At 53.0% G+C, this 20,812-nt stretch overlaps 1 protein-coding gene across 1 annotated transcript in view; it reads right to left on the bottom strand.

The window, feature by feature from the left end:
• The window catches only part of SIK3 (SIK family kinase 3), a 69,419-nt gene that overhangs the window by 10,245 nt on the left and 38,362 nt on the right, over nucleotides 1–20,812 (bottom strand). The window contains exons 4-16 of the mRNA XM_059488201.1: nucleotides 16,454–16,615; nucleotides 11,377–11,501; nucleotides 11,006–11,129; nucleotides 10,179–10,297; nucleotides 9,729–9,839; nucleotides 9,450–9,593; nucleotides 8,826–8,906; nucleotides 8,606–8,715; nucleotides 8,007–8,160; nucleotides 6,888–7,043; nucleotides 6,320–6,390; nucleotides 3,275–3,418; nucleotides 497–647 (exon numbers count right to left, since the gene is read on the bottom strand). Of these exons, the coding sequence (XP_059344184.1) occupies nucleotides 497–647; nucleotides 3,275–3,418; nucleotides 6,320–6,390; nucleotides 6,888–7,043; nucleotides 8,007–8,160; nucleotides 8,606–8,715; nucleotides 8,826–8,906; nucleotides 9,450–9,593; nucleotides 9,729–9,839; nucleotides 10,179–10,297; nucleotides 11,006–11,129; nucleotides 11,377–11,501; nucleotides 16,454–16,615 (1,652 nt within the window). The remainder of the gene's footprint in view (nucleotides 1–496; nucleotides 648–3,274; nucleotides 3,419–6,319; nucleotides 6,391–6,887; nucleotides 7,044–8,006; nucleotides 8,161–8,605; nucleotides 8,716–8,825; nucleotides 8,907–9,449; nucleotides 9,594–9,728; nucleotides 9,840–10,178; nucleotides 10,298–11,005; nucleotides 11,130–11,376; nucleotides 11,502–16,453; nucleotides 16,616–20,812) is intronic.

The following is a 20,812-nucleotide window of genomic DNA, read 5'->3' as shown; positions in this document are numbered from 1 at the left end:
TGCTATGTTCCCTTAATGCAGGCAGCAAGCTCTGGGAACAGCACTTCAAGGTGAGGAGAGCATCTCATTTGTGCCATGCTGCAAGGGGAAAGGCCTGTCCTGGGGCCAAACCCCGCTCCAGCCATTGGCAAGCTGTACCTGGCTGTGCAGGGAATATCCCACAACACACTCAGGAGCTGCCCTTTCCCGGGACACCCTGGAACAGCCCCAAACTGCTGCCAGGGGAAATGTGGGAGAGCAGGAGCTGCAGTCTGACAGTGCTGGTGGGACAGGCAGGACACCCATGGGTGGGCACAGCATGGTGGCTCTCCCCAGAAAAGAGGGAGCAGGAATCCCCCCAGGTGCCCAACTGCAGTGAACAGCAGAGGACACTCAGGGCAGGAACAAACCCTGCAAAGTCCCCAGGGTGTAAAGATTCCTCTTTTGCTTCCTGAAGCAGCAACACAGTAAGAACTCCTTGTGGAGGCAGTTTTGAGGGCCCCCAGCCCCCTCTCACCTGCTGAAGCTGTTTGATGCTGCTGTTGTTGCCCATCTTCTCCAGGTGGGCTTTGAAGGCCTGGATGCTGGCGGCCCCGTCGGAGAAGCGCCGCACCGGGGAGAAGCGCTCGGTGGGGAGGTGCAGAGTGTTGGAGTCCTTGTAAATAGAACTGAACACAGGGGAAGGGGGTTAGAGACGTGTGACCAGCCAGAACACAAACTGCAGCACAGGCTTTCCATTTCCACCAGCCTCCCAGCTGCCTGGGTGCTCCACACTGGGCAATCGGGATGGGCACACCTGAACCGAGCTGTGCCCCAGGCACCTCAAGCACTTCCCCTTCTCAATGAGGTTTCTTTGCCATCAGAGGGAGCCAGACTTTTTTCAGGAGCTGTTTTCTGCCGAAGCTGGGGCTCCCCATTATCACTCAGTTCCTGCCCTGCCATTAGGTGCCATCTGTGTTATCAGGAGCAGAGATAACCTGGCAGACACTCAGCACAACGTGCCTCACAATAAACAACCGGGGCTCTGCCTGCCCTCGTGGCTTCCAGGCAAGTGCTATCTCTGGCACCCGATTTCTGTGCAAATCACAGAAACACAGAATGCTCTGGGCTGGGAGGGACACCTTCCACTGTCCCAGGGTGCTCCAAGTCCTGTCCAACCTGGCTTTGGACACCTCCAGGGATGGGGCAGCCACAGCTTCTCTGGGCACCTGTGCCAGGGCCTCCCCACCTCACAGGGAGGATTTTCTCCCATCACTAAAGGATTTCTTTTGTAAAGATTCTGCAAATGCCACCTCCAGAACCCAGCAAGCAGCATTTAAAGCACAGGCTCCAGTAGCAGCCTTTGTGTGTGAGAAGGTCATGGAGACGTGGTCCTCACAGCACCTCTGACACCAAACCCAGCTCAGGAGCCAGCTCCTGAGCTCCAGAGGTCACTCTGAGGGCTGCTCCAGCTCCCTTTGTCACAAAGTGACTGATGCTGCACCACTTCCAGCAGGCTGGGTTCTGTTCTGTCCCTGTCTCTGCCTTGGGAGGACACAGTTCAGCTTCCTTCCAAGGGAAGAGCTGTGCTCCTGCCTTTTGAAGCCATCCCATCCATTATCCTGATCCATTTGTTCTCCTGTTGCATTGATGGAAAGCAGAAGCAACAGATAAAATCATGCTGAGTTTTTGAAACCCGTGTGGGCAAGGCAGAACAGCTGCACTTCCCTGTACAGCTGGACTTCAATTCTGCTTTCAGACACTGAATGTGACAAATAAGAACACACATAAGATGGCTTAAAATAGGTTAAGGGCTAAAATAAAACCCACCCGCCGTTCAATAATGTGGTTTATTTACACAATGACTGCTAATTTCTGTGCCAGGTATGTAATGAACTCACTGTGGAACACTGTGTTTAGACCATGGTCAGATGAAATTTCCGTGATTTCACAGGAAAAACACAGAACGGGCTCACAGCACGTTACAACACCAAGAGTGCAACGAGCAGATACCACCCTGCTCATGATGCAACAGCTTCAGGACTCCAGAGCCAAGAGCCAGAGGTGACACCAACGTTATTTACAGGGTAAGTGTGTTTAAAGTCTTGTAAAAATTCCGTTCCTGCTGTGCGTGAGGGACTTGGCTTACCTGTAGGATTTGCAGCAATCCTGAAAGCAGGACACAGCACATTCTGCTTGTTTTGCAAGCTGCACTCCTCTTCCTATCAAGCTGTGGCCCTAGAAATGTTTCCCCTCTGCTCTTCCCATCCCCCGGGCACCTCTAAAGAGTAACTTGAGGGCAGAGAGGCGCTTATCTTGGTTTTGCAGCTCCAGCGTGGCACTAGCAGTGTCTCAGTCTGCTCAGAGTTCACCTGTCCCTGCTGATTACATCAGTGCTCAGCTCAGCAGGTCTCTGGCTCCAATAAAAAGGGCTTTGTCAAGCCTGCCACTGTGAGCTGCCCAAGGGGCTGAACAGCAGCACCAGCCTGGCCTGGCAGCCACTGCTTTCCCAAGAGGCAGCAAACCCCAGTGTGCAGCTGGTTTGCTCCTAGCACTGAGGTGTCAGAGCATTTTCAAGCATTTTTAGGAGGTTTTTTTTTTTGTTAAGAGGAATTTAAGCTCCCTCTGTGGCATTAGCATCTCCAGCTGGCCGCTGTGACAAGGGCTCTGTCACATTAATGCCTCATCAGAACTGTCCCTCCCACACATCCTGAGTGTATTTAGATCTAATTCAAAAGTTCCCTCTTTCCCAAACACCGTGATTGGCTTTTTTTCCTTCCCCCATCGGGATTCCTTTTCTCACATCATTCCCATCAAGGGCTCAGGTGAGAAATGAAATTACTCTCGAGGAGCTTTGCACAGAGACTTTGCAGTCAGAACACACAACTCTGGTGCAGAACAGTGAGGGTTTTAAGCTCTGCTGTGGATGACTCTTGGTGCAATCTTTTGCCTGCATCTGCCTCCAGAAATGTTCTGTAGCAAATCTGCTACCTGGACGCCTACCATTACCCAGGGAAAAAACCTTTCCTCTAAAATAAAGAATTGCTTATTCCCAATATTTCTGTGATGGTAGCCATTCCAGCAATCACGTCCAGCCACAAAAGCGGGACTGGAGGGAAGAGCCAGCTGGTTTCTGCTGGTCCCTGCAGGCAGGGGGTCACACACCCTCTGCTCTGTGGGTCTGCTCTTTGTCCCTGCTCCTCCTCCTCCTCCTCGTCACCCCTCCCTGCCAGCGGGATGTCCTCAGTGCTCCGTTCCAGGGCCACCTGGGCAGGGTCCTGAGCGAGCTGCCCGGCCGGCCGGTGCCGTTACTCACCGGTGCTGGTCGGGTCCCAGGTGTGGAGCCCAAGCCCGGGGTCGGAAGGACTGCTGTCCTAGCTGCCTCTGCAAGTCTGGAGGGATTTCAGCTGTAGGGTTGGTCATGGCCAGAGTGTGCCTTTTTGACCTATTTGCCAAGTATCTGCAACAAGCAGGAGCACATTTTATAAGAGACTGATGGGAGTACTCCGAAAACAGGGAGTGTTAGATAACCCAGAGAACACGGGAAGGAAGAAGCTTGTGCAGTGCTCAGAACACGGCACGGACACGCTGCCCATGCCCGTCACAGCACTGGCTCCCCTGTGCTTTGGGGACAAGAGCAGCTGCTGCTGCTCTACTGCCAGCCCTGGAAGGAAAGAGGAGCCGTTTGCTCTTCCCAGCAGGAAAGCCACGTTTCACCTCAAGGGGAATGCTGGTATGTCCCTTTGGGAACACCCCCTGCCCTCAGCGGGCATTCAGAGCAGGTCTGTCCGTGCGCCCCAGCCCGGGCAGCCAGGGCAGAGATAACCCAGCGGGAGCTGCTGCTCTGCCCCGGAGCCTCCTCAGAGCCACCCTGGGCCACCCGGCTCCGGCCATCAGCGCTGGGCACCGTGTCCCAGCAGGGGAAGGTGCCCGAGGAGCACGAGAAGGGCTGGGCTGAGGCAGGGCTGTGCCAGCCCGGTCCGAGTGCGCCATCTAGCCCCTGCTCAAAGCCGGGAGCCGCCCGGGATGCGCAGGGAACGGGAACCGAGCAGCAAGAGGGTTCCTCCCTCCAGAGCCACCAGCACCAGGGCTGGGCTGGCCTCACACGGGAGCTGGGAGGCGACAGCTCAGACAAAAACCCGCTGTGCGCTGGAGAAGAGCTGCAGCTCTCCTGCAAAGCCCCCAAAGACCAGGGAGGAGGAACTCGGAGCCTCTGCTCCGTAAGGATGCGAGAAGGGCCAGGCAGTGCTGAGAGCTGCTCCTGGCACGGCGAGCTGGCAGAGAGGGGCTGGAGCCCCCGCCCAGGGCTGGCACTGCACCAGGCTGTGCCCGCTCAAGGCCGCTGGGATGAGCTGAGCCCTTTGTGCCCTGTGAACACAAATAGCAGCCAGGCAGCTCCGGTAACCAGGCCGGGCACCGCTCGGGCACTGACACCTGCACACCCTCACCTCTGCTCCTTTGCCCAGCTACTGCCCCGGGAAGCAGAAAGAGCAGCAAGCAGCACAGACTTGCCCAGACCCGGCCTCTGCTTGCTGCTGAAGCCACTTAAGCAGAAGCAGCAGGTTAACAGTGCCGTGGTGCCCCGCCAAAGCCCGTGCCATTAGCTGTTTAAGAATCATTTGATGTAGACAGGGAAAGGTTCCCAAAGAGCTTTACTGTTGTGGTTTGCTAAGATCATTTTATTTCAGCCCTCCAGGGAACAATCCAATCACGAGCTCTAAGAGCGTTTCGGGTGGAAGAAAGTTTCCCAAAGCTCAAAGGAGATGTGACTGCTCCCTGGAACAGAGAGAAGACTGTGCTCTGCTTTCAAGGTCAGATTAAGGAGGGCAAAAGCTGCTCACTGGTGGCTGCAAACAGAGTATTTGGGGCAGTGTCCTGAGAAGCTAAATATTTGCATCTGTCCCTGATGTTAATGCTATTTACCCTTCTCCTCTGATGACTACTGACATGTTGCAACACAAGGGGGTGGAGAACAAGTTAACACACAACCTGGATGGTGCTTTTTCAAGGCCATCTGCTGGAAGAAGAACGTGTGCTGTGAAAGAACTAAGGGCAGCACTGTTGAGAACAGTGAAGTGACCTCTGAGTCCAAGGGGACTTGGTTCCCAGTGGGATCTGAACATTTCAGTGCCTTGCAAAACACTGCACAGGGGTTTCAAAATGTTTCCAGCTAAGCTAATGCTTTAAAGGCTCAGCTGAAACCTTCAGGTTTAGAATAGCGAAAATCTGCCCAGGTAAGATGTCCAGGCATGCCCTTGCCAAGAATGAGATTTATGTTTGCGCAGCCAAGAAGACCACCAGCTGTTTGAGGTGCTGTCAGAGGACATTACTGCCCCTATATTAAACTGTTAATGGTTGTTTGAGCTATTATTGAGGCTACAAGCTGACTTTCCAGGCTGAGGTATGCAAAGGCAGCCCCAGTGCACAGCCCGCCATTGCTCACACCCACTGTTCCCTGGGAGCACTGAGAGGAGCACAGCTGGCCAAGGCTCTGGAGCACGATCTGAACCCACCCCAGTGTCTCCCTGCCTGCAACAACCCCCAGCCTGAACCCTCGTGAGCCCTGAGGAGGCACTCCCTTACCCAGGTGATGACCTGTACAAAGGGGGATCCACAAAGCTCTTCCAGTTTGAGGTAAGAAGCAGGAGCACCCACCACACGTAGTGCCCAGCTGGTTAGCAGAGAGGAAACTATGCAAAAGCTCCTAAGAAAATGTTAGCAAGGCCATGGTTAGTGTGTTCATGGACTGAGAAAGTACAAGCACATTCTACCCACTTCCTACAATGTGTTTAGAGCAGACACAGAGAACAGAAGTTCCCAGCCTGAGAGCTAATAATGCTTCCCTTGTTGGAGCAGACTATTTTAAGGCCTGATGCTAAAATTAGCAGCTAGAGGTACCCGTAATTCCAGCAAGCTCACTTTGTTTGAGGCATCAGAGTTGGATGTTTACTGCATGTCTTGATACAAAAGCTGCTGCACTGGCACCCAAGGCCACAGAGGAGATTCTCCCACCTCCAGCACCCAGCAGGGAGGGGAATCCCTCGGCACTCACTTGGCAGGTTAGTGTGGATTGCATGCTGGTGCATACTAAGCAAAGGAATTCAGCAGTTCCAAGAGTTTCTGGAGAACCTACTGCTCAATCAGCTACCCACTTCAGGGGAATCCAGCTTTGCAAGCACCCAGAAGTGCCAGAGGAGCAATTGCCCACAGTAATCAATGCCCACAGGAACAGGAGAGGTGCTGAGCCTTCGCTGTAAAATCACCAGTGGTGCCCTGAAGAGGTGGCTGTGTTTGAATCAGCTCTGGAACAGTAAGGTGAGCCTTGTGGAGGTAGGAAGGGCAAATGTTAACTGGGAGTTACCTCTGCACAGCTTCCTGGTCCGGCTCCCCATCGGAGCTCTCCTCGTCCACAGGGGTGACAGCTGGCACAGCCTGTGGAGAGACAGCCACGGCTCAGGAGGGCACCCAGCACAGCCCCCTCCACGCAGGGGACACCTGATCTTCCCAAACAAGCTGCCACAGGGGTGTGTGCTGGCTCCTCTGCAGCATCAAGGAAACCTGGCCAAGAACCCATTCCAACATTCCTTCCCCAGTCCAAGTGCCTGGGCAGGGCTGCTGCTGCTGCTTGGGGAATTCATTGATACAGACGCACCCAGGGAGTGAGAACGGCTGACATGGACACTTGGGTTTTCTCCATGGGACCAGCAAAGGACAAAAGCCGCCATTAAAAAGTGCACAAACACCTTCAGCTCCAGAGAGGAGCACACAGCCCCACGTGGCTCCTCCAGGAGAGCACGGCAGTGCTGCAAGGGGAGCGGGAGCACCTTGGGCAGCGAGCAGGCACATCCCTGCAGTGTCAGGCCTGCTGTGAGCTGGCCACAGCCACCTCTGCCTGCAGGAGGGGACATTTTGAGCTCTGTGCTACTCACTGGCGTCATGGTGACGAGCGGCGAGGGGCCCCGGGGCCGCTTGAGCAGCTGCTGTGCGTGCAGCTGGATGTTGGCCCCGCCGTCGGACGCGCGCCGGCCCAGCGGGCCCATCCCGTTCAGCAGCTGCAGCGTGGGGGGCTGCAGCAGGGACTGCTCCTGCAACACACACACAGCATGGTCAGGCACCCAGCACAGCCCCAGGTGCTCAGCTGGAGGATAAAAGGAACTGCAGGGTATGGGGCTGCAGCAGGGACTGCTCCTGCAACACACACACAGCATGGTCAGGCACCCAGCACAGCCCCAGGTGCTCAGCTGGAGGATAAAAGGAACTGCAGCGTGGGGGGCTGCAGCAGGGACTGCTCCTGCAACACACACACAGCATGGTCAGGCACCCAGCACAGCCCCAGGTGCTCAGCTGGAGGAGACAAGGAACTGCAGGGTATGGGGCTGCAGCAGGGACTGCTCCTGCAACACACACACAGCACTGTCACCCACCCAGCACAGCCCCAGGTGCTCAGCAGGACAAGACAAGCCCTCTGAGCTTCAGGGATGTCACCAGCATCTCAAGGGATGTGTGGCAGGGACAGGGGCAGGCAGTGTCAGTGGATGAGCAGGATTTAACTCTGCAGCTCCCTGCACACTGCTTTAGCTGCCAGGCAGGCTGCAGCTCCAAGCCAGGCAGCACAGTCCTGTTTCTCCCTAGCCCATTTATTCATTTCATATTGCACTGCTCTTTCATTCTTTGGCTTTTTCACAGAATCAGAATGGTTTGGGCTGGAAAGGACCTTAAAGATAATCTCATTCCAATCCCCTGCCATGGGCGGGACACCTTCCACTATGCCAGGTAGCTCAAAGCTCCATCCAGCCTGGCCTTGGACACTTCCAGGGATGGGGTATCTGCAGCTTTTCTGGGCAACCTGTTCCAGTGCCTCACCACTCTCATAGTAAAGAGTATTTTCCTAATATTTGATCTAAACCTACTTTAGAGAACCAACTGGAATCACACATAAAGAGAGTCATTCTTGAGGCCTATGCAGTCCAAGGAGTGACAAACAGAGGGAGCACAAACACCCTCCCACCTGGCAGGGCACAGAGCTCAGCAGGGATCATGGGCAGTACCTTGTACTCCAGCTGCCCTGTGGGCTGCAGGTTCTGCCTGGGCAGCACACTGTGCATGAAGTTCACATTCGGGGTCACCTGCAGGAACGGGGCCTGAGGAGTGACACGGGGGAAGCCAGGCAGGAGCTTCTGCAGGTCTTCCATGACTTCCGTCCTGTACAGTCACATTTGGAGAGGGGAATCAGCCATGATGAGAGGAAACCCCTCACAGACCCAGCACACCCAGCTTCCCTTCACAAAAACTTCTTTTATTTCAGGAAAATGATCACATGGAGCAGCCAAGCCACTCTTTGGTTTTATTTGTCCCTTTTTTCCCCTCCATGTTGAGATTTGGCAGAATTAGCCCTTGGGCATTAACCTCAATGGCATTTATCACAAAAACTTCACCTTGGACATGACAGCAGTGCAGCTCAGGTGAGACAGCTGCCTTGACCAAAGCACATCTTACCCAGAACTGATCAGGAAGGGCAGGAAAGTACCTCATCCCCATCTAAAATAGTGACCAAGCTGTGCAGGGGGACTGGCACCTTCAAAGGAGCACCCAGAAGGACCAAAGTCACGCGCTGGGGTGAATGTGCAGGCTGGAGTGCAGTACTCACCGTGGGTCAGCCACTCCCACTGTGTGCCTCCTCATGGAGAGGTAGCGGACCAGAGCCTCGGGGGATGGCTCCTCCCCTTCATCACTGTCCAAGTTCATTGTTCCATCGGTCTGGGCAGGGCAAACATGGCAGATGTTGAAATGCAACATGAGGATCAAAGGAAAGGCTTCGATGTGAGCCAGAAAAAGAGCTTTGGAGGGCTCATGGGGATGTGCCTCACCTCCACAATTTGGTTCTCAGGGTTGATGAGCTGGACTTGGGGCACGTTGATGTTCATGGTGTTGCCTGTCTGTTCTGTCTGCTGAGTGGAGAGATCAGGGTCAGAAGACACAAACACAGCACTGTTTTACAAACACTGCTGGATTAACACCAGCCCTAAGCACCTGGTACAGAGAGGTGACCCTGGAGCCAGTGAAGGGCTGCTTACTCTCAAGAGGTTGCCTCGTTTACCCCCCTTCCTTCTGTTCAGGCAGGGTCAGCATCTCTTCTGCTTCGCTTATGGCCTGGCCTCTCCCAGAGCAAGTGCTCATTGCTCCATCAGCAGCACAGGTGGGGAAGAAGCATCACACAGCAGCCCTGGGCTGGGAACTCCAGCTCCCAATAACTCCCTCAGCTCCTTCCCCTCTGTCACTAAGGGAGCAGAGACTGTCTGAAGGATGTTCAGCCAATGCACAAACTGTTCCTAACCTCAGGATTAGGGCACCCTAAGCCCACACCAAATTCTCAGACCAGGAACGTTTGACACCCAGCCAGGGTGTGGGCACCCCCGAGCAGGTCTGAGTTTAGCAGGTAAGGGACTGGCTGGCCCTGCAGGGCTGGAGGAACCCCGGCAGAGGGGAGGCACCTGGATGTTGGCCGAGGTGGGGAAGGTGATGGTGCGGGGGATGCTGGGCGAGGGCGCGATGCGCAGGTTCTTGTGCCGCTTGAGGCGGTCGCAGAGCAGGCTGTAGATCGCGCTGTAGTGATCGTACGCGTCGGCTCGCAGCGACTGCAAGGCACAGCGCAGCGGTCAGCCCTCTTGGGCAGGGATAAAGTACATTTTACACTGTGTGGGGCTGCTCAGCTGCCACCAAACACAGGCACTGATCAGCAAGAGGAGCAGGCAGGACGCGCCAGGCCTCACCTGCACCGTGCGCTCCTTGTCCAGCCCCATGTCCGCCATGGCCAGCAGCACGTCCTCGTTCAGCGGCTCCAGCTGCCTCTCGGTCTTCAGGTGCTGACACTCTGCTATCAGCTGTGAGGGCACAGGCACACAGTCAGAGCTGACATTCCCAAAGGCACACTGATGAGTCACAGCGCTCCCAAGAGCCCAAGCACCGGGCTCTGGCTGCAGCTGGCGTGAGGTCTGATGGCAACCGATCCGAAATCCTCTGCCCCAAGCTCCCAGTGCCACGGGGGAAGATAAAAAATGTACATAGATAAGGAGTGATGTGGAAAGCAAGGCCATGAGACAGAGAAAAGGGAAAGGCCATGCCTGGGAACGAGTGTTCCCAAAGAGCAGAACCAACACTGCAGCACCACGTGCCCAAAGCCCGTTTGAGTCACTGAGCAGACCCTGCTCGCTGCTGCTCACCCTGTCAAACTCTGCATCAGCCTCCCCCAGCTTCATCCACTTGTGTTTGCAGATCTGCTCCATGGAGAGCCTCTTGCTCGGGTCCAGCACCAGCATGTGGCGGATCAGGTGTTCACACTCTGCCAGGGAAGAGAGGCTGGGTCAGTCGTGGGGAGGGACATGGCTGCTGCAGTGCTCCCTGTGCATGCTCCCCTCTGGGGAGTCACCTCACAGAAATACTGCTTCTCCTTGCACTTCACACCTGCTGGTCCCCAGCGTGCCTCACTGCTGCAGACATTGTCTCCCCTGTGCCAGGAAGGAGGGAAGCCACCCTGGCTACACAGAGCCCTGTCACCCTGTCCCCCCCATCCTGATGTGAGTGGATTTTGGAGGCTGAGAGCAAAGGACCCTTGGAATGTTCTCCACTGCACAGCTGTGCCATCATATTACACCTGTGCTGTCACCAAGAGGGACTGCTGAGGCTCTCCTGTCTAGGCTGGAATTTAAGTTTGCTTTGAAAGCTCCATATTTTAGCAGAATTTTCTGCATGGAGACAACCTCTTCCCCAGATAAGACAGCAAGCAAGGAAGTCTTCAGCTGAGAAACTCCACACAAATTGTTCCTTAACCTGACAGCAGGCAACCAAGCACCTCCACGTGACTCTTTGTTAAGCTGAATTTAAATGAAAATTAATCACACTTTTCACACCCCAGATTTATTATCAAAGTGCTTTCGCAGCAGCAGGACACAGACGCCCATCTCTGACGGGGCTGTTGCTGGGATTTCATGCCCCACAATGCAGTAGAAGCTGAAGGTGAGGCAGGTGCAGCGACAAGCCCCTTCCTTACCTGTGGACATGAAGAAGGGGATGCGGAACTTGCCGCTGAGCACCCGCGCGCGCAGGTTCTGCAGCGTGCTCCCGTCGAAGGGCAGCGCCCCGCACACCAGCACGTACAGCACCACGCCGAGGCTCTGCACCAAACAAACCCCGTCAGCAGCGCCAAACCCAACCAAAACCCATCCCTGGGCAAGGCATGCCTCTGGCACCTCCCCACGGGGAAAATACAGGATGGAGCAGCCAGAACGCAGCTCTGGAAACGTTCCTTTGGAAAACGCTTTTTGCTGTGTCAGGGCTTTTCTCCAAGCACTCGGGAAGCAAAGCCAAACAAACACAGCAAAAATCAGATCAAAGTCAGAGAGAAAGAGGCTCCTCACATACCCAAATATCAACCTTTGGCCCATCGTACTCTTTGCCTTCAAAGAGCTCTGGAGCAGCATAGGGAGGACTCCCACACCAGGTTTTAAGGAGCTGGCCAGGGGTGAAGATGTTGCTGAACCCAAAATCTGAAAGAACAAAGAGAACCGAGGAGAGGAATGTGATTCACTCCAACTGTCCTGAACAAATGGTATTTCAGTGACTTGCTGAGTCTGGTAAGGTCACGTACCATCCTGTAATGGGTAACTGGTACACAGACACTGGAAATGGAATCACTGAGGTTAGAAAAGCCTCCAGAGTCATTGAGTCCAACCTGTGCCTGATCCCCCCCTTGTCACCAGCCCAGAGCACTGAGTACCATGTTCAATCTTTCCCTGGACATCTCCAGGGTGGTGACTCCAAACCTTCCTGGTGACCTGAGCTCTGGGCAGTGCCAGCAAGGACAGAGTGCAAAGGGAAAAAGAATGGGAATTCTGATTTTTCCAGAAAGCACTACAGGGTTATTGTGGGCAGCTCTACCAACAGTCAAATCCTTCACCAAGAGCAAATAACAAATCCTGAAAGAGAAAGGTCTTCACCTCACAGGCAGCCAACCATCAGCTTATGTGGGTACTAATGGCATTCTCTGTTAATTAATCTGTGTCCCCCTGGCTCACAGTTGGGACCTGCACTGCAAAGGGCAAGGAAACCATTCTGGATCCAAGAGAAGGGAGTTGGTTCTTGTTAAAAAAAAGAAGTTTCCTTCCTTTTTTTCTTAATTGAATTGAAGCAGTCACAGTCACAGAAAGGAGTTCTGAGATGTCCACACGTTTTCTCTAACACGTTTAAGATTATCCAGTATTACCAGTTAGTTACCAATTAACTACCAGTTCCACACGGAATTCCAAGTGAGGATCAGCAGTGATGCCAACAGCTCTGTGCCAGAGGCAGGCAAATCCCACCAGCACTCCCCAGAATGCACTAACTGCTGAGTCCGTGCTCCCTCTTGCTGTTCTCCTTACAGGATTTTCCATGACCTAATTTCAGGTGACTCCTCTCCTCCTTTGCACAGTGTCTGCAGAACCCAGCAGCCCACCTGGCACCGCTCCTGCCAGCTCAGCTCCAGGGGGACACAGCCAAATTCCTTCTCCCTGTCCCTCTGCAGGGAGTAAATTCTCACTGTGGAGATGATTTATGCACGTGGAGAGTACCTAACGCAGCTGCTCCTGTGGAAACACCTGGAGTACACACCAGGCTGCTCCAAGCCCAGCTCCGAACAGGGCAGAGATGGTAAATGTTCTTTAAAGGTGCTGTGGAATCAAAACAAGGCACTTACACGCCTGTTGGGTTTTTACTGCTGGCAGTGAAGCCATCTAAAGCTCCAGTCAGCCTTTGGAGGACAATTCCAGGGAAACAGCACACAGCTGCACAATTGTCTTTTCCACCTCTCAAGCCTTTGAGCTGCTGTCTCACGTTCAAGGCAGGATGTGTAACAAGTGCCTGAGTTACGGCCACCGGAGCCAGCAATAAACGCTGCAGCACTGGATGTATTTCCCAACACACAGCATTTGTATCAGGTTCAGACATAAACTCCTTACGACTGTGGAATTTTGGCACTTCCCATATATTGAGCAAGTTATCCTAGTTTAGTTACTTTTATTTGTCTTTGCAAGCACACCAGCGGGCCTTGGGGAACCACCTGCATTTTCCAGGCAGTGCACAGCCAGGAGCAGCTCCAGCCCTGCTCAGGTGAGAGCCTGAGGTGCTCCCCACTCTGCTGCAGGGGTCACAGCGAGTGCCAGCAGCAGGGGCAGGGCTGTGCCATTCCAGGGCTGTGCCATGCCAGCTGGCAGCACCGCGGCCTCGGAACAGACACGCAACAGCTGCCTCCTGCACCCTCCTCTGCCTCCTGCAGATTGGTCAGCTGGGAAACCTCACCCCTTCCCCATGGTGCTGAAAGTCATGCAGGGATTCACAGCTCTTTGGGACAGGGAGGGGAGCTGGGGAGCAGGGGAAATGCAGAGTCTGTCCTTAGGGAACGGGGCCAGCGGGTCTCAGAGCTGCCCTGGCTCAGGGTGAAACCTCTCCCTGGGCAGGGCAGCTGCTGTGCCCAGCCCTCCTGGGCTCAGGGCAGGCAGGCAGGCTGCTGGGCTCTGCAGGGAGCTGGAGCCAGCAGATCCTGCACAGGGACACTGCTCCCAGGCTGGAAACTGCTTCCAGATCCCACCTGCACTGCGGGACTGGGGTCAAGGCTGGGGAAAACAGCAGGGCTTTAAAAACCCAAAGAAAGTTCACAGGAGGACTTGAAAACCCCGGAGCAACTAAGCACAAAATCTAAACCAAACAAAAACACAAATTACAACTTAAATAAACTTTCTTAAAATCTATGGCCAAGGAGATGCATAAATCCAAATCCTCAGGGAGCAATCAGGTCGCATTCCACAAACAGATGCAGAGGGAAAGAGGCATTTTTGAGCAGCAAGGTGAGTCACAATGAGGTGATACAGGGAAAATATTTAAAACAAACATCCCTGCTACAAAACACTGGGTCCAGTCCCTCAAGTTTCCTTAGAGCTGAGCTCAGGGAGTGGCTTCAGTCTCTGCCCAAGAGGGATTTGAGCCTCAGGAGGGGAAGGAGCAGCTGACTCCTGCAGACGAATGCAAAGCGATGCATAGATGAGATTCCTCTCCGAAACCATCCCCGGCAAGGCCGGGCTGTTTAGCAATCATCAACTCCTGGCTGAACTCTCGGGCTGGGAGCACAGGGAGCACAGTGCCAGCAGCTACTGACTCAGCCTCTGAGAAGGTACACTGGAGAAAAAGCATCCATGGGAAAAATGAGAGCGAGGGTCATGGCGTTGGGATCTCGCTGTTTACGGAAAAATAGCGAGGCAGCAATCAATCAATCAATCAATCAAGAAAAACCCAGCCCAAAGAGTGCCCACCCTGGGAGCTGGCCCCTGCCGAATGCCAGGCAAGGGAGGTAAAGCTGCAAATGGATGTCAGGCACAAAGTGCCAGAAAATCTGCCCTGATCAGAGTCTGAAAGGCTCCAAAGTTTGAGTTAGACACAGTTAATGGGTTTGGCCCAATAAGTGAAGGTTCAGCTGGTTCTCCACCAGTGTAACTGGTGTGTGCATTTCTGTAGCATTTCTCCTGGGAGGTCTGCTGTGAAGCAGATCTCTTGCTATCACTTTATTTTTTTTTCTCTTGAAACAATGGAAGAACTGGTGTCAAATTGTAATTGATGAGTTATAGGGAGAAAACTTAATACTTGGAAAATCCTATACTATAAATCAGCTTTTCCAGGCTACTTTTCAAAGCACTACAGCATCTTCCTGCCAAGGCAAACACTGCCACCACCAGGGTGGGGACTATCTCCTGGAGTCACTCTGGGAGCACAGATTTGGAAGGAAAATAGTTTCCAACTCCCTCAGATAAAAAAAGGTTTCCACAATTTCCAGAGCTTCTCAGCCTGCTCATGTGGACATTTCTCCAGCAAATCCAGCTGAATTCCAGTTTCCACCTGGGTTAGTTTTTAACTTCTCACTGTTTGCCAGGCACCCTCCCCCTGCACACAGAGCGGATTTTCCCCATGAACACAAGATGGCCTCAAACCATTAGTGCAGCCTTTGCATGAACACCAGAAAGTGCTGCTCAAAGACCTCCCCAGCAGCTCATCCCAGCTCCACAGCCCCTGCACTCCTCCAAGGAGCTGCACTCCTGTTCACCAGCCATGCCTCTGTCACTTATCTGCTGCTCCCAGAACAGCGAGGAGCAGGTTATCGTCCCTGTGCCACGGAGGACGTGCTTCACACTGTTAAGCACCACATGGAAGTCCATGAAGTCCTGCTCTCCTTCCTATTCCTTCCCCACTCCCTCCCCACAGATGGAGTGTGAGGGAAGCACAAGAAATTGCTGATGATTTTACCACAAACCAAGTGCTGAGCTCTAATCTAACACCTCAGGATGGTACACGGAGAGAACAGCAACAATGAGCTAGACTGTTTCCTTTCTGCAAGATGCTATCTAGACAGAGGAGTATTTCCCACCTCCCAGAAGTAACATTGCTCAGACTGAAGTTTTGTAGCCCTCAGCACTTTAAAAAAAAAAAAAAAATCAAGTTACAAACCCTTGCTAAAGACAACAATCTCACCCAGGAAGTCTGCTGGGAGAGGGAGCAACCAAGTGCTTTCTAAAGGTGCTCAGCTGTGCTCTAGGCTCTGGGAGAATGAAATGCTGAGTACAAGATCTACCACTTCCAAAGCCTGTGAAATGAGATGACCAGGCAGGATCACAGAATATTCTGAGTTGGAAAGGACCCACGAGGATTGAGTCCAACTCTTAAGCGTTAAATCTCACTGGTTCAATTGGTCATAATCCCACCAAGCCCAGTAAAGTCACGCCTAGTCAGTGCCCCCCAGAGATGGGCCAAGGCTCAGTCTCATGCTCAGAGGGTCACAGACATGCAGCTGTGTTAGGTCAGGACAGAAATGCCCAGGGAAGAAGCTCTCTAAAAGGGCACTTAGTGACAAAAAAATCCCTGCAAAACCCAGGAGCAGGCAGTGAGGGCCCGAGTGCTCAGCTGCTTCAGCTTCTCTCCCTGCAGGCAATAAAGCCCCAAAGCACCGAGGCCACTCTGGCTCTGTCACAGCACATTGAGAACGATTCCAGGAGCACAGCTTCCCCTTCACTGCTCCCCCATCCACCCTGTCATCCCTACTTTGCCATTCCTGCTCTCTCACCTAGCCTGACCTGCTCTGGAGAAGCCCTGAACCAGCAGCAGGACTCAGAACAAGGTCAGTTTTGTGACACTGCCTCAGCCATCACCCAGAGGAGTGAACGCTGCAGTGTCTGCAGCCTGGGGAGCCAAACCTGCCTTTTTCCTTCTTCTTTTACTTTGCACTACTTGAAGGGAGGTATAAATCTCCTGGCTACAACCTGGCAGTCCCAGCTCTGGGCAACAGGCCACACAGAAATCCAAAGCTTCCTTTAGCTGCACCATATTTCCTTCTCCCTGAATACCTGGAAGCAGCCAGTGCCTACATTTATTAACTCCTGAAAGCAGCTGCCTTCCTCCCACACCGCTCAGCTTAGCTCACCTGCTATTTTGATGTTCAGGTTTGCATCCAGGAGGAGATTTTCTGCCTTCAGATCCCTGTGGACTATGTTACGACAGTGACAGAAGTTGACAGCAGCCACGATCTGCTTGAACTTTCTGCGGGCTTCCTTCTCGGCCATGCGCCCGTGGGCCACGAGGTGATCTGTGGGGTGAGGAGAACACAGGGTTATGGACACAGGGGCAAATCCTGCTCGTGGAGAGAGCTGGGGAGGTGGGAGCAACGTGGGCACAGCGTGGTTCCCAGCTCCAGCAGCACACATGGAGGAGGCACAAGCAGGGATGGGCACAGCACTGCCCACCGGTCCTCACCTGGGCTGGCTTTGAAATTTATGTTATATACAGGACAGCTGAGGGGATGCCTGGAAAATCAGAACTGTTTTGTACACAAGGACAAAGGTTTTTAATCTTTTTTATACATCAAAATAAAAATGAAGCTTTTCCAGCCTTTGCCCTCATTCAGACTCCAGCCTGGTAGCACATCACCTCAGAGGTGCAGCTTCCTGGCCACATGCATCCTTCCTTCCCCCTGCTTTTACACAGGAAATGTCTCTTAGGTCTAACTCCTGCTGGAACCAGCCAGCTCCCAGGTAGTCACAGCCACAAGCAGCTGCTCACCTCAGCTCTCCAGCCAGCACAGCTCCCAGCAGCTGCAGGAGGGACTGAGCATCCTCCCTCTCTGTGCATCGATGCAACAACACCCTTGCGAAATCCAAGAAAGCATTTCATTATAAAAATGGAGCTGGCCTCCACTACGGAAACCTGAGCACTCCCAAACATTTTGCTGAAAGCCTGTACTCTCACTCAAAGGTAGTGTTTGTTGCCAGCTGGGCTTTCCTTGGAAGCCAGCACTGCACACACGGACAGGAAAAGCCTCTCCAAGAGATCACAAAGGCAGGCACACAGCAGAGACCCAGCTGAAGTTCAGTCCACTTAAAACCTGGAAGCACCAGGCTCACAGAAGCCACTTGTCACTGTCCCAGGAGTAGGGATGGACAGGCAGGAGAAAAGGCAGAGAAAGGAGGAGGTAACTTCAGGAGGTTGTAACTCCTTGGTCAGGCCATCAGGTTGGCCTCAAGACATCTCTGGCCAAAATTAGGTTAAAATTATTCACATCCCTCCCTAAACTCCATTAAACTGGGGGCTCAATACAGATATCTGTTCTTGAAAATAAAAACAATAAATCACTTGTGCAGGTTTCTCATCGGGTGGTTGTGTTTTTCCCAGTCACCCATTCATTAAAATACCTGCGACATAATTGACTCGCAGTAAATACTAATTACCAAGATCCATCAAAGCAGTTGGGCTGCTCCTGACTGCACAGCAACCTACTTCTGCCTTTGCCCACTCACGTTGTGCAACAGACTCGAGGTGTTTTTCAAAGAACTTGTCAATTAACTCTTGTTCATCGGATAAACTTATTCTGTAAGCAAATGTGAACCAGGGCTGGAGAAGGAAAACCATCCCCAAGTCCAATATGACCCTCAGCTCGCTCGCTGGGCAAAGCAAAGTCACCATCTCAAATTGCCCCATCGTATTTCATTAAGGCATTTGCATGGTCATAAATTTGTGACTCTAAGGAGACTGACAGCAGAGCACAGCAAGGGCTGCTCCAATTTAAGCCACCGATCAACAGGTAATAGCTCAGCTCCTAAACAAGGTCATTCACACCTTCTGCTCCACTGGGATTTGGAGCCTGTCCATGCAGCAAGCGCCCTTGAAACAGCACAATTTCCGAAATATTTTAGCAATTCTGCAGGCAAGAAAGCAAACGCAGCTACTGCAGCAGGTGTCTTTCTGTAAGGCTTTCCTAAGTGGATATCTGCCCAAACCAAGTTCACTGGTCCTGGCCCAGCCGGTGACGCTGCGTTCAGTGCTGGCACTTGGGGCACCCCCTGCCCCACGCCTCTCACCCAGAAAACTCCGCTGCCCCTGTGCCCAGCCAGCCCTGCTTAGGCTGCAAAAAGCCCTTTCTAGGTTAGGCGTGAAATTTCCCTTTTGCTGAAGAACTGGGAGCAGAGGCCCAGGCTCTGCACGTAGGCACCGCGCTCCGAGCCCACTGACATTTCTGCACCAGCTCCAGAGGAAGGACAGAAACAATGAGGCTACAGAATACTTCACATACCACCAAGGGCAACTGTATGCCAAAATTAACCATTGAGAGCTTAGTCTGCACAAACCTCCCATGCAGGGGAGGTTACAGAGCTGACCTGAGCGCTGAGCTGGGAGCCAGCACCCTGCTCTGAGTGTGTCAGAGCACCTGAGCCCGGCTGGGCTCATGCACAGTGATGCTGCTCTGGGTGTCTTCCAGAGGGGAAGGAATGCATCATTGCATTGCACAACCCCTACACACATCAGTCACTGCTCTCCCTACTTACAGGAGGCACCTGACGCTGCTCTGTGTTAAAAAACAATCCAATCCTACACTGGGGAAAAATCACCTTTGGTTCAGAGAGCACTGACACACAAGTTTCCACTCCCCGCCTCTGGACAGACGCCTCGTGCTTTTAAGCTGCTTTCTGTCTGGAAAACAAACGCTGATGAAGCTTCACATCTCCTCTGTGTGGGGGATTAAGTCACATTTCCAGTGAATTTGGTGACCTTGTGATGTCAGAAGCAGTCTGACCTTCTAGAGACAGGCACCACAACATTGTTTAATGTGTCTGCCCAGTTCAGGCTCACAGTGCTCAGGACAAGCGGGCGGGCGGTGGGGAGACAGGGCAGACGTGGGAACCACATCAACCAGATGATAATTTTCTAAATTTCCTGTGATTTTTTTTGATAATCAACCAAGAACTCATATACCGTCAGTGAGGACTGCAGATTATTTACAGTTTTCATAGTAAACAGCTGAAAGCAAACCAGAGTTTTAGACTATATTCCATCTGACCTCAAAAAGGACACTCGAGGGACCTGGAATAGAGACCACCCTATGTTTAAAAGGAGACATTCATTTCTTCATAATGTCAAACCAGCGACCCAACCACATGCAAAACACGGACAGGGACAAAAATAACAATTTACATTTGGCTGCTGGAGCCCACAGCAAACCCAATGCCTGTCCCTGGTCCCTGCTACGCAAACAAAGTGAATTATCAAACATTTCCAGTAAGAGATGAATCAAAGACTCTTACGGCACAGCCCGGCCGTGCTCAGCCCTTTACTGGAACTTGGGATAAACAGGTGGTGCAGCCCTCCAGGTGCTGAGCTGGGATCCCTGTGGAGCTCCCAGGGCAGGGACAGGCCAGACACACGGCCAGGACTGACTGACTGACTGCAGCCATTTACAGAAACCATCGCTCTCACAGCTGAAAGCTCTGACCTCTGGCACTGCCTGGGAAACACTGACAGCTTTAAGCCTTGGGAAGTTCTGAAAGCGTCAGAGAAGCAATTTAAGATGTATTCCTTACGAAAACCTGCAGTTTATAATAGCACAACAGCACAATGCTGCAACTCTGGTTCTATGGGCTGCACTCAAATGCCCCATGGCATTTGGCACCCAGAACACCACAGCTGTCAGCCCCCTTACCTCCAGCCCTACATTTTAATGCCTACATCATGCAGGTGCTAAGACATGACCCAGAAGAAGACTGAAGAGTCTCAGCACAGGCCATTTCACAGAGCAGCCCCAGTGCCCAGTGAGAGGCACGGTGCCAGTGCTGCACTGCCCACACACACGCACACACCATCCCTGCAGCTCACCCAGCCATTGCCACCAAGCCCAGCTGCCCCAGCAGGGACGGGCACTCAGAGGAGGTGCACGTGAGGTTTTACCCAGGAGGAGAGCCCAGCTGCCCACGCTGCCATCCACTCTGTCTCCAGCACACACAGACGTGAGACCCTTCAGCGCTGGAGGTGCAGGGAGCGCAAGGAAACCTCCCCAGAATGGGCTCCTGCTTCCTCCCTGCAAATTGCTTCCGCTGGCAGAACAAAGTCTTAATGGCTCCTCAGGAAACTCTGAACACAAAAAGCTGAGACTCGAGCTTTCCCCTCTCTGCTCTTGCACTGAGGGCAGTGCCCAAAAATCCTCAAAACTGGGGAGAGAGGCACGACCTCCTGCCATGGGTCTGGAGATGCCTCACGCTATTACAGAGCTGGCTGCTCCCAGCTATCAGTGAGGATAAAATGCTGGGCAGCAACATGGAAATTAGCCATGCTAATGAGCTGAATTTACTACAGCAGAAAATCTTTCAGAAAGCAATTAGGTTTTCACTTCGACTCACGCAGAAGGCTATTTTTGTAACCAAAGAATTCATTCCAAGTTTGTATGTGAGCTTGCACATAGCTCTGGATTTAAAAAAAGATGAGCCCATCCCTGCCAAATTCAACAGAAGAGGGAGAA

The sequence above is a fragment of the Ammospiza nelsoni genome, chromosome 24, assembly GCF_027579445.1.
Source record: "Ammospiza nelsoni isolate bAmmNel1 chromosome 24, bAmmNel1.pri, whole genome shotgun sequence".
Classification (NCBI taxonomy): Eukaryota; Metazoa; Chordata; class Aves; order Passeriformes; family Passerellidae; genus Ammospiza; species Ammospiza nelsoni.
The sequence above is the reverse complement of the archived record's forward strand: the minus strand, read 5'-3'. Positions and strand labels throughout refer to the sequence as shown.